The sequence below is a fragment of the Chelon labrosus genome, assembly GCF_963514085.1.
Source record: "Chelon labrosus genome assembly, chromosome: 2".
NCBI classification, from domain to species: Eukaryota; Metazoa; Chordata; class Actinopteri; order Mugiliformes; family Mugilidae; genus Chelon; species Chelon labrosus.
The window spans coordinates 31,731,424-31,744,741 of NC_140338.1; the positions used below are offsets into that span (position 1 = coordinate 31,731,424).

General features: G+C 40.8%; 1 protein-coding gene across 2 annotated transcripts in view; it reads right to left on the reverse strand.

Moving 5' to 3' along the window:
- Positions 1–1,118: 1,118 nt before the first annotated feature.
- The window catches only part of pkn1a (protein kinase N1a), a 51,260-nt gene continuing 39,060 nt past the window's right edge, over positions 1,119–13,318 (reverse strand). For both annotated transcript variants that reach the window (XM_084555586.1, XM_084555585.1), the window contains exons 7-23: positions 12,398–12,611; positions 11,648–11,842; positions 11,157–11,266; positions 10,877–11,020; positions 10,542–10,617; positions 9,798–9,933; positions 9,380–9,506; positions 8,313–8,392; positions 7,999–8,074; positions 6,611–6,702; positions 6,214–6,390; positions 5,607–5,669; positions 5,064–5,140; positions 4,592–4,734; positions 3,607–3,714; positions 3,304–3,384; positions 1,119–2,914 (exon numbers count right to left, since the gene is read on the reverse strand). In XM_084555586.1, the coding sequence (XP_084411712.1) occupies positions 2,711–2,914; positions 3,304–3,384; positions 3,607–3,714; positions 4,592–4,734; positions 5,064–5,140; positions 5,607–5,669; positions 6,214–6,390; positions 6,611–6,702; positions 7,999–8,074; positions 8,313–8,392; positions 9,380–9,506; positions 9,798–9,933; positions 10,542–10,617; positions 10,877–11,020; positions 11,157–11,266; positions 11,648–11,842; positions 12,398–12,611 (2,103 nt within the window). In that variant the 3' untranslated portion in view covers positions 1,119–2,710. The remainder of the gene's footprint in view (positions 2,915–3,303; positions 3,385–3,606; positions 3,715–4,591; positions 4,735–5,063; positions 5,141–5,606; positions 5,670–6,213; positions 6,391–6,610; positions 6,703–7,998; positions 8,075–8,312; positions 8,393–9,379; positions 9,507–9,797; positions 9,934–10,541; positions 10,618–10,876; positions 11,021–11,156; positions 11,267–11,647; positions 11,843–12,397; positions 12,612–13,318) is intronic.

Consider the following 13,318-nt stretch of genomic DNA (forward strand, 5'->3'; position numbering starts at 1 on the left):
GATAATTAAATACATAGCTGGTACAAAGACTCGAAGGGATAAATGATAGAAAGGAATTAATATGTTTGATCCTCAACAATCCACCTCTCATATTTAAAGGCTACACTGGTTGAAATCAGAACTGTAGTATTACTTTTGTTAATGAAATTTCATATATGAATCAAATGGTTATGTTATGTTAAATGTCATGAGTTTCACTGGTACTTGGTTATAGAGTCAAAATTATTAGTTGGTTACTTGATTAGTCCAGCTATAGATTTAATCAGTAAATCTATAGCTGACAAATAAAAAGGCAGCATGGTGATGCGGTGGTTGACACTGTGGCATGGCAGCATGGTGTGTCCAGGTTTGAACCTTGGCTAGGACCTTTCTGTGTGAACATTTCATGTTCTCTCCTCTCTGTGGCTTTTCTCTGGCCCAAAGACAAGTATGTTTGCTTATTGGTGATCCTAATTGGCAACCTGTCCAGGATGTACCCCATCTCTTGCCCAATGCCTCCAGGACCCACCTGCCATAAACACTGACTGACTGAAAGATAGAGGATGGATGGATGGATGGATGGATGGGTAGATCACTTCAGTCATTCAGTAAGCCAAAATGCCAGACCTTTAAGGGTTGGGCCTTCACTAACAAGGGAGGATTTGCACATTTCTACCATACATATATTTTTGGACTCTAACAAATTTCAATTATTTATTATTGTAAAATGTAATTATCGATTGCTTAATCAAACTAGTCATCTCCTCACATGTCAAGTAACAGTTCACATCTATGTCTGTTTATATTTCACATACGTTATCTATGAAGACTCTGAAGGAATTTAATTAAATTTTTACAAAGCATTATGACACAACAGTGAAGTTAACCACTGACTTATGAAATATAAAATTGAACTCTATTGGAAATTTGTCATCATTAATTTTGACTTCTTTATTTATAGTCAAAAACACGTTTTATCAGGTCACAGACAGAGACCTCTGAGCACCAAAAGGCACTCGAGTCATTTCTTGTGATATTGTGTTATATATAGTAAATGAAACTAATTGTACTATATTGTCAAATGATACCACTTTAATCTGATGATATTGAATTATTTCTAAGAAACTGTTGAATTCAAATACTGAATGCTGTCCCATTCATTCATAATGCCCTATTACAAAGGCAGTGCTTACCTTTTTAATCTACAATGCATTTGTGAAGTTACTGGCATTTGTTTCTTTCTAAACTTCACTTTCCGGTATTTCTGCTTGATTGAACTCTTCCACGACAACAATAAACACACATAAAAGTCACTCCAGGTTTTCTTTATAAAATAAGTCATCTTATAATGTCACAGGGTTTTGTATTGTCGTACACGAGATAAGTAAAATCCACACGGTCATAAATACAGCTTCACAACAAACCTCTCCTGTAACATTTTCACCACTGGCTCATGTTTTCTCAACATTTATCATTCCGTTTCCTCTCTAATGATATATTGTTCATTTAGAAACGTATTGCCAAGAGAACTGGGATCTAAGGCAGTGAGCTCTCCAATTGGTTCCACTGTGGAAAAGTGGAACAGTAATGAGGTTTGCTTTGCTTATGGCACCACCCAGATTTTCCACAAGATCTCAATCAGAAACTGGAGACCGAACCCCGCAGTGACCACAGTAGGTAGATTCAACCCGTCAGTGGCTTAAGTCTTATAGCCACCGAGTTTAAAGTTTTAAAGGTGTTGGAGGGAAATGACTTACTTCATGTTCACAACACTCTGGTAGCAGCTAGATGAATGTGTCTCATATTGATGAGTCTATTACATCACAGTTTAGTGTTATTGAATTTTTTTTCCTAATTAAAAAATTGCCACATAGCTTTTTATGCTGATGTTTGTGTGTGCTGCACATGTTGATATCAAATTCATTTTAAAACAGTGACCAATAATAAAAAGCTAGTTTTGTGAAGCGTACTGAATCATACACAGAGGAGTCAGCGGTCATTAAACGACAACTCATTTGCAAGTTCCTGTTGTAAAATCCAAGCTTCACAATTTTAAAAAAGTAGTTGGTGGACATTTCATTAAAAAGTCCACTGCAGTGAAATCATAAAGTGGTTCTTTACCCCATACCTCACTAATAATTCATCTAGAGTCCATCCTAAAATCAGAGGGTTGTCATCTCATGAGTGCTAGAAAAGCTTTTAGCACAAATTCCCTCTAAATGTTGTCATTTTCTCTTCGTCTTCAGCACACTGTATCCCCTCCTGTACACAAAGGACCACAAAATAAAAACAAAATGCTTTTCTATGGAACAAATACAAATACAAATGTAAGGCATTGGTATGAGAGGCCACTAAGCAACCTCAAAACAGTCAATAGTACAAAAAGACAGCAAGCTTCTCCTCTCACAGCTGCACAGGTGACTACATTGACGCATAAGAGGATGGGAGGCTTAAGTTTGCAAGATACACAACCCACTGGTATGTTGTACATTGACTGGAGAGGTGGCCTTTGTTTATCCTTCGTTTGTGATACAAGATTTCACCCCCACAGCTATCTGTCCGGGCTTTTATTTTTTCAGTCCAGGATCTTCGCGCTCTCTGCTTTCAGTTCACAGTGTAAAAGACGGCAGACAAGCTCGGACAGTCAGTCGGTCCGCTCTGACTAAAACCGCCGCGAGGCCTTCAAAAATCTAAATCCAACATTCCGCTGCATCAGTGAGCTACAGGCCCACTAGCAGAGGTCAGAGACGTAGTCGAAGTCCCGGAAGCTTTCCTGGTCTTTGCGGGAAAGCACGCGGGGCTCACGTGGAGGCGTGAGGGCCGGAGGTTCGGTGGTGAACTCCTCGTCGAAGTTGCTGACATCCTCCTTGCCGCCGATGGAAGGGATGAAGGGAGGGGGCACCTTCCTTTGCAGCAAGGCCTCCCAGTCAATATTCTGGAGGGAGAAAGAGAAAAGAGAAGAGGAATATTTTAAAAGGTGAATTAAGCATCTGCTGATTTTAGTTCTGTATAACTTTCCATCTAAGTGTCAGGAAGGAAAATTAAAGTGGCTTTTCCAAAGGCCTGGAACAAACCACTTTAATTATCTTTCAGCACAGGGATCAAAGATTTTTACTTGTCTTTGATAAGACTGCTGATTATGTCAAAGCATTTGTATAACATTATTATTGTGTCTACTCAAAACTGTAGCAGACCTGTTACTGCTACTGAAAACTGAATATTTCTTATTGCTTTTTCACAGGAAGTGTAACTAATAAGATCTGGATGAGGGTCAGCAGATTAGTTCTGAATATTTAAAGGAGAGCTGTTCGAAAATACACTTACTCTGAAAAATGGCTGCTTCTTCACTTCCTCTGCATCCTTTTCACCAGAACCCAATCTTCTCTCTGGATTCCTCCTTAACAGCTACACACACACACACACACACACGCGCGCGCGCAAACACACACAAACAGAAATAAGAAATTATAGGAAGCTGTTGTGTTCGAACATCAATGCGACCTGTGGTTAAGTGTGTGTGTCACAGTCAGTGATTAAGTGTTTCACATGTAAGTGCAGCATTTGTCATGTATAGTCTGAGTGATAAAGATGGCAAGGTGGTGAAAAAATGTGTGTGTGCACTGTTACCCTTCTCATGATGCCAATAGCCTCGGTGGAGAGGAAGCGTGGGTAGCGGACTTCATCATTCACAATGCTGTCAAACACCTCCTCTTCATCATCGCCTGGGAACGGAGACTACACACACACACACACACACACACATAGGACACAAACACAGAGACACACAAAGTCCACTTAATCCAATATAGTCCATTTTATGCACAAATCAACATCTTAACTACAGTCAAGGGATAATCTGACGTATAGACCTGTCACATCTTACAGACGCTGCAAGAAAGTCAGCTATAATTTGTTATTTTGTTAGTTAACAACTACAAGGACAAAATATTTCAGTATGCTCTCATTATTGATGAACAGACAGCACATGAGGTGCATTTGCCTTTACAGTTGATCATTCAAAATTGTGAGTTTTTTTCTGAATGAATGAGGCAAAACTCTGCTTATGCAAGAGGACATCAGCTGAGTAGGTGGTCCATCACTGTGGCCAGGATACATTATGTGTTAAAACACTAGTAAAAGAATGAGTCACGAGTCGTCCAGATCACCTTCTAATGTGATTAGATCTCAAATGCATCCTCAGTGTGTCTTGGTTGTGTTCACACATGTCCTTGAAGCTGTGATCACTTGCAATCGGATCACTCGGGACTTGTGGTACCCGATCTGAACGGGACCTGTATGAAAGGGCTTTCTGATGCGATGATTTATCAGTGAAGTTGAGGCTGAAGCTATTATTTGACATTAAATGTACATTATGGACATTACTTTTCTTTTTCTTCGTATCATCATTCATTCATTTTCCGATGAGTATTCTCAGTATCTTGTGACATTAACCCTTTGCTTTTTCCAGCAGAGCTCGCAGGTGAAACCATAGCAACAGTGTCACATCAGCTACATGTGACATCAACCTAACAAGTCTCTACTGCGTGTTGACATCTAACTATATCCCCATGGACAGTCTCAAAGCTTTCATTACGTGTATGTTATTTCTCACCTCTCCCACCAACATTTCATAGATGAGGACCCCTAGTCCCCACCAGTCTACTGCTCTGGTGTAGGATGTATCTGTGAGGACCTCTGGGGCCAAAAACTCTGGAGTCCCACAGAACGTGCTGGTCCGGTCTCCGTAACCCATTCCTGCAGAGAGACGGAAAATGTTTGTGGCTCAAAGCTTTTAGGAAAATCTCACAGAAGGTGTGGGAGATGTATCTCCTTATTTACTTTGTCTCTTTTGATGTAACTTTATCACTAAGATGACAAAAATCTGCCACACTGTAGTTCATTTTAATATTTATATACCATTTTTCAACACCCCTGTGTTTTTGGGCCCAGTACACAGAAAACGTTATTTTCTTTTCCTTCTTCAAAAAATGTATTTGTATCCTGAATAGTAATTTCCTCAACAGAGACAAACTGAACTCAAGCATATTATAAAAAGCCCATCTGTCAGTAACATCGTTATCCACCTTCTTTACACAATCCAAAGTCCGCGATCTTCACATAACCATCTGTGTCTAGCAGCAGGTTGTCAAGCTTGAGGTCTCTGCGAGGGAGAAAAGATGAAGGTGAGAATCAGTGTCTCTGTACAGTATTTCACCATGAGCAGTGGGAGTTTTGAAGGAGATAAAAACACCCTAACAGCTCTGTGAGGCTGTGATATACTGTACAGCCGTGCCAAATACAAATATCAAGCTCAAAAAGGAGCAGCAACATTAGTAGGATTTATCCTCTGGGCATCGAGAATGTACGTATGCTGTTTGTAACAAGCAGTAACCTGAAAAGTTGACACTGCCGTACCTAGAGACATACGCTAGCACAACTACAAATAAACATTTAATCTGCAAAAACATAACCACAGATTTGCTGTGAATTTAAAATGATAGTTGTGTCCTTTAGTTTTAATTTTCTTTTCAGTAAAGTAGTAGTATTTTGTGGTTGGACCTTCTTCACCAAACATTTTCTAAGAACATACAAGAGTTTAGAAACTGGTTTGTGTGGTCTCTACTCACCTGTACACAATCTTATGGTCATGGAGGAACTGAAGTCCAAGAACCACGCAGGCTGCATAAAACCTGAAGTCAGAGCAAATAACTATTATTATTAATCTACAATGAACGCAGTCCGAGTGTAATGCTCCAAATAAATAACGGAAACTACTTTCAGACCATTTGTGACTGTGACCAAAACCACAGTCTGAATGCAGGCAGCTTTTTGCCATCTGTTGCACTGCAGTTGTACAACTATTACTAGTTTAATGTTGTTCAGACTGGCCTCAGAGACTTTCTAACATGACTCCTGTAAGTGAAGGGAGGTATTGGACTATTTTGAAAGCCTCAGATGATTTGGTTTAACTGGCTCATTTTTACACACAGCGAGGACTGTGGATTTTTCTCCCCATCCTATTTTGCTACCTGATCATGGTATTGTGCATGCTGGCTAATGGAGCTCTTATGTAAATGTAACATTGTGCCTTTTAGAAATGGGATCATAATTAACATGTTTAGTCATTCACAATTACAGAAATGTTGTCCAATAGTGTACAGACTGACACAAACAGTGACAGAATAATTCAATTCTTAGCATTTTGTCTTTGTCAGACATGCAGTCGTTACGTACACAGCCCGTGGTTCGGTGAAGACATCAGTGTGGATGTGCATCATCAGGTCACCACCTGCTGTGTACTCCATAACAAAGCACACATGCTCTGGTGTCTGGAAGCATGCGAACAGGTTGACCAGGAACGGATGGTGGGACAAGTTCACGGTCTCAAAGATGCGCTTCTCGCACATCAGACTGGAGGAGGAGGGAGAGACAAAATGGACACAGAGGCAAAATAAAGTGAGAATGAGATGAGTAGGTGAGAAAGATGGGAGGATGAGGAGGATGAGAGGAAAAAAAAGATGAGAGTGACATTTATAGATATTAGATAGAATATTGGCTCTACAGCTTCAGGCTAAAAACACCAACCAATCATAAAAGCACAGGACTGAGGAATAAACACATCAACACACACCTTTCCACCTCATCCCGAGTGATGATATCTCCTTTTTTCAGGGCTTTGATGGCGTACATCGTTCCTGTTTTCTTGTACTCTGAAAGCAACACCTGGAGACACACACACTTTGTTTCACTTTTTAACTAAGGGCTTTTAGAGCTACATGTTTATTCCTTTAGTCAGCTGAAGAAATAAAAACACTTTAAAATCTACTTACAATAAAATCTTACACTATTTAAACCTGCAAGTTAGGCCTGTCACGATCACAGATTTGTCTGGACGATGTATTGTCCCACAATTTATTGCTGATAAACGATATTATTGTCAACATTATTTTGAGACCATTTATTCACTAATGTAATGATAATATGGAATAATAATGAAAGTACACCCTTTCAAAAGCAATAAACTTTTATTTCTCAGGAGTATTTAACATTGTCATTGGAATGTCAAGAACTTTTAAATATCCTAAATAAATAAAACAAACACAAAAAACATTGTAGTATTTCTCAAAATTCTGCTTTTCAACTGTATTAAAATGCTGCATTTCTATTCCAATGTAGTGAAGTCCACTCTCTGTGAGCGCACACCATTTTGCGCTGTTTCGTTCATATTTACTTTGACGACCAAACGCCTCAGTGAGTGTTGACTGTCGGGGCGAAGGCAGCTTTTTTCCCAGCTGTGAAAACTGGACTGGGTGGTTGTGTTTCAGGTGCGCGTACTACTTTCAAACAAATACGACGTACTGGCTCGTCCGTGTTTATGTGCTCACCTTGTTCATTTAGTGTAAATCCGAAATGTTCCCACACTAGAGCTGTGGCATTCTTCCTTGAAATCATCCCTTTTATTCCTACACAAGTTACCTTTCTCTCTACTCTTCACGAGGCTTACTTTCTGCACTCTGTGTGTGTGTGTATGCTAGCGGCCCCCCACTGAGACAATTGACAACAAATAGACTGGATGACTGACAGGAGGGTCCACTCCATTCATTATCCTATGGAAGCAACGCGTCTAAGTGCCGAGACCGATGCACAGAGTGAACCCTCTTGTCATCCAGCCTGTTTGGTAGAGAGAGACGAGGAAAACAAACACGCATGCACAGGGCAATATATAGAGGCCGGCAAAATGAGTTTGTTTTCATTTATCGTGCGATTAATTACTTTATTGATTATTGTGACAAGCCTACTGCAAGTTCAAAGCTGCTTCTTTTCATTACTACTGTTTATACCTTTGCACATAAGGTTCACATAAACAATATTTTTTACAAATGGTCTGGATATGGTCAGATTCCTTTCAGCTTCTTGCTAGTTTCAAGAAACAACTTTTGTTTGTGCATCCATTGATCTGGTTGTTGAACCACTTTTTGCGGATTCCAAGTGTTAAAAAGTAAATCCATAAAACTGTACCTTCCCAAAGTGTCCCCGTCCCAGCACAGCAATCAGCCTGAAGTCATGGAGGGACAGAGGACCTTTCCTCTGCTTACTGGAGAGACGGATGTTAAGAAGGAAATTTTAATATTTTGTTTTGTGATAGTAAGAATAGTAAACAGAGCCAACATCATTTTTGTCATTTACACCTCTGCTCTTTCTACTGCCACATGTCAAAATGTAATATGTCAGCAGTCTAATTATGAAAACTACAGTACATCAGTCAAAAACAGACGAGTATATGAATGAAGGAAAAAAGAAAAAAAAAAAGGAAAATCTGTACGTGTGTGTACCTGTTAACAGGTGGGGTTTGGACAGGGGACTCAGGGGTGAGGTCTCGGGGGGAGAAGGGCTCGATGACTGGCAGCTGATCCTATTGGAGGACATGTGAGGAAAGATACATTAAGGAAGAGACATGCAGAGGGAGAGATGACACACGAAATGGAAGACAATAGAAAAAGTTTGGAGGAACACTTACTGCCCCTGCTTTGCATTTTAAACCTGATGGGAGCCAGTTACAGCGGTACAGATCAGTAGTAGTCATCCAAACAGACAGGTTTTTTGAAAATATAGATTTTTTTCCAGTAAACTAAGATGTTATTAGGTATTGGGAAGACACTTTAGCTGGACACAGTCCTTTTTTTCCCTCAGTAGCTGCACTGCTAACAGGAAGGACTATGAGAACAGCGATGATGTAACAGAAAGGAGACTGAAGACGAAGATGTTTAAGCAGCTCTACATGCCTATACTGGAAGGGCTGTAAAGATGGGATATATTCCTACTGTGAATGTTCACAATGTCAGTTATTTGTGTGACTGTTGGAAAAAACAGTGCACCTGAAGTGTAACACCATATATTTTTAAATATATAAGCTTGTTTCTAGATAGAGTTTTAATCTCTATCCATGTCTGGCCATTTATGGGTTGTTAGAACCACTGACTCTAGGTGTGAATAGAAGTCAAACTAAATAACAAAAACTGAACTGATGAAGCTGCATGGATGAGTAGTAAACCTTTTTCAACCTATTTGTTTTAGCTTGCTTTGTTTTGGAGATCTATGTCCATGATTCTGAGGTGTAAATGTGGTGCAGACGTTAAAACATGGTCATTATTATAACTATGATGTGAAATGAATGTGGCAAGAGTGACTTTATGGGCCTCTTTAGAGGTATGTTTATTAACTTTAATTTTAATTCAGCAAAATTTATTAGCCTCCAGACTTAAATTATGGCCTGTAGTATGGGTTTTTACATCAATAACTGATGGAAGGAACAAAAGATAATCTTTTTTTTGAGGCTTGGGTCTTCTAACTACAGTAGCTTGAAAGGATGCTTTTGAAAACACCAACTCTTGTCACACACCTCCCCTATTTCCCGGGTGTCCTCTCTCTCTGTCTGTCTCCCCGGAGTGTGTGTGTCCACGTCTCTCTTGAAATCGCCTCTTATCGGAGAGTCACTGTCCAGACTCAACTTCTCCACTGAGATCTCCCTGAAACATCCGCACAGACGCACACAAACAGACCGACGCAGTGATGAAGACAGACAAACGGACATGAAACAAAACACACAAGGTTGTTAGATGTGTGGCAGAGAAAAGCATCGTATGCTTTAGTCTTTGCCAGGAAACACAAGGAAAAAGGTTCAAGGAATGCTGATGTGGTTGATAGCGAAGTCCAGCTGACAGCTATTAAACGTCACACACACACACACATATGCAGAGTGTTCGCTCTGTAGATTTAAGTGGGTGTTTACAGATGTTTGCGGTGTGTAACTGTCTCACCCAGAGCTGAGTGGAAGGCTGTGTGTGTTGGGACTGTAGGTGCCCGAGTTGTTGACGGTGGGGATGGCATTTCGAAGCAGCCTCACCCACGTCCCAATATCCACGTTCATCTGACGAGCCCGAAGGAAAGCCTTGCCTGGAAACACACACATCTAGAGTCACTAATGTCTTGTCTACCCACACTTTAGAAATTAGTTTTCCAGCATTCTTTGAACAGGCTTCTTCTATTTTAGATATACACAACAAATATCAGCGTTGCATTTGAAAAAAAAAAATAAAAATCTGATGTGGGACTGTTGTTAAGGCACAATAATTTAAGTGTGAGTTAAGTCCAAGAAGTTTGAAAGCAAGTCAAGAACAAATCTGAAACTAATTTCTACCATCCCACGTCTTCAGAAACGTGGGAGGGAAAAGATTCTTGTTCCTCCAGAAATATATATTAAGAACTTTGATACAAGAATGCACAAAACTCTAAAACGAGGATTATTGGATGGTACATTGCAAGTGCAACAATATTTGTACTTGACTGTGTTAAGAGTGCCCTTTGCAATCAAATCGTCATCAAATTATTCACCGCCAGATGGCGCTGTGGTCTAAATGAAGGTTTGAGTTCATTTTCTCATAAAGAAAAAGACACTCTCACCAAAACAGTTCCTCTGTATAAACTGTGCAAAGTTTAGAGAATAGAAAAAGACAGAGAAACAGCAGATTAGCAGTTTTTCCTCTCTGCACTCTGTTCCCCACCGTGCTGCTTAGAAAAGACTTTCTTCTGCCTCTGGAGGCGAGGAACTCTCTCTATGACCGGGTTAAAGAAGGTCACCTGGAAAACGCACACAAAAAACAAAACATAAAAACCCATATTTTATTTTCAGCCGTCACAAACAGAACCTTTCAAGTATGATTTATCAAAGCAGTGTTTTTCCAGTACAGGTGCAGGTGACAGCTTGTAGGTAGGTGGACATGCGCACCATCTCATGTCTTGGGGTATTTATAGCACGCAGGTGTCACGTATGCAAGAACATGTATGTGCACTTTTGTACATAGTGTGTGTATATATAAGGATTTGTGAATGTGTGTACCTCGGCCAGCAGCAGGCCCTGAGGTTCCAGCTCCAGCTGAACTCTATGTTTCTGGTTGTCCAGGAACTCCTCTAGCTTCAGGTACTTCAGAGCGCATAGTGAGCGGTAGTCCTTCCAGTAAACCGCAATCTCCATCTCCCTCGTCTGAAACACACAACCACACAGCCAGGCAACAGTGTTACACACACTAAAAAGGCAGTTGTATTTACATTGCAGCTCCTTTGGTGGAGTGTTCCGTGATTATGTGCAGATCAGTGGGAGTGTTTGTGTGAATACTGACCCTTTCCAGCTCCACCGTGAACGTCTGGTCCCACGCCTGTTCTCCCACAGTCTTCCAAGCTGTCTGGCCCACCACTGTGTTATCCAGCTTCAGCACTGCACTCACCTCAGCTACACACACACAGACACACACAGCAATGATTTCCTCTATAGGTGACATTCCTGAAGAGTACACGGCACTTCTGACACTTGTGGTGAAAACTGCTCTGCAATACAATATAAGCACTGATTTCCTTTGAGACATCTTAGAAAGTGCAAGACCTTAAGAAAAGCTGTTTGTGGGCTGCTTTTTCAGTGTTTTGAGGCGATCAAGTGAAAACTGCTGATGTTTTGTGTGAGCACTGACCTGTGGTATCTAACCTGACCTGCCTGCCAAGCTGCCGCTGCTCATATGCATTTGCTACACTGCATGGAAAGTAATGCTGATGTGGTAATGGAAGAAAAAGGTTTACATCCATGTCCTCAAACTGAAGCACATGAACACCAACTCACAGGAGAGTTCGTCTGTCTTGCTGGGCGTCTTGCCGCTGACAGAGCCACTGCGCCCATAGAGTCCTTTGCTGCCTCTCATGAAGGACCTGGTGTCACCGGGGCTGTAGCTTGGCAGCATGACAGATGTCCCTTTATTACGACCTGGGACCACCTCCAACAGTCCAACACAGCCCAGCAGCTGCACCTGTAAGGTACCTGATGGCAGAGGAAAACACAGGCCAGATAAATGATCTGTGTCAACTCAAAATCCATATATTTGTGAAGACATGCACGCATATTGTTGGACTGTGTGCACTAGTGATCACTTCCACGAATAGCTATTAATGATAAGATGCATATAAACACCAGTTAGAAACAGTATGAAGTTTGGTTCACATAACCCATAAAAACTATCTGACCGCTTTCAGACAATCAGCGAAAATGAATCAATCCGTTTGTGCCTTTTGTTGTTAAAAACAAAAACAAGACGCTGTTTGCTCAGATGGTTGTGACATTACAGCCAGAAGGAGGGAAAAACTCATCATACTAAATCAATTGATGAGACGGCTCCACACAGATACAGCAACAAATACGCCACAGCCAATGTGTAGCACTTATGCTCATCTAAACAACACAATGAAAAGCCTCTAAACATATATTTGCTTCATCGTATGGGGTCAGACTTTAGAAAGATTACTGTGTGAAGGTATCTACATCCCTTAATCTGAGTAGGACCTCTTGAACAACCCAGTGTTGATCTGTAAAACATACCAGTGAGAGGTGAGGGCTTGTTTAGGGTGCTGTACTGATTATGAAGGTACGGGGCACCGTGGCGGGAGCTGAAAGCGGGTGAGGAGGCCAAGACCATCTCCTCTTTAATGATGCTGGCTTTGGGATGGTCCTCTGGCAGCTCTGCCAGACGATGGTCCAGAGAATCCCTCAGCAGGTCCAACCGCTGAGACGCCTCGCTGAGACGCGACTGTGCCTGCACAGCATTTACACAGACGTGCTTTAATATACATTTATATCCACTGGTCGACTGCTTAAAATGACAAGATTGACAACTTATTAAAAAATGCTAACCCAGCCTCACAGTGCAAAATAATCAAATCATATTTGGGACACGTTTTATAGCAATCAACTGCTGCTCTGATCGACTGCTGCTCTGTTTGCTATAGTTAGTGTGTATGTGTGTAGGGAATATAGGCTTATATTTACTTTGTCTAAATAATTAAATATAGGTGTATGAGCTATAGCTCTGTGTTGGAGACAGATTGGTTCACTGGTGCTGACACAGTTCATCAGACACAGTTATTCTGATTTAGTGCAGTACTTGCACTAACAGCTGCTGCTGTAAAATATATTTCAGATGTTTTTTTATGAACACATAGTGCACAGTACATTAGCTGGAGCTGCTCTGTATAATATCTGACTTCTCAGAAGACTGCTTTGCTGCTTTCAGCATCCTGTGTTTTTCCTAGAGCCATAAATTAAATCCAATCCAGACACCTTAGGGTGTCACGATGTTGTAAAAAACCGCACTGATCTAAACTAATACCATTTAAGAGAAATATTTTAGACGAGTGACAATGCCAAATATGACTAAAGTCCCGGATGGAAGTAAGAAGAAGAACAGAAGAGGTCATGACAGAGGAAGAGCAGGTCAGTATCTGATGTAGTAGCTGACATTGG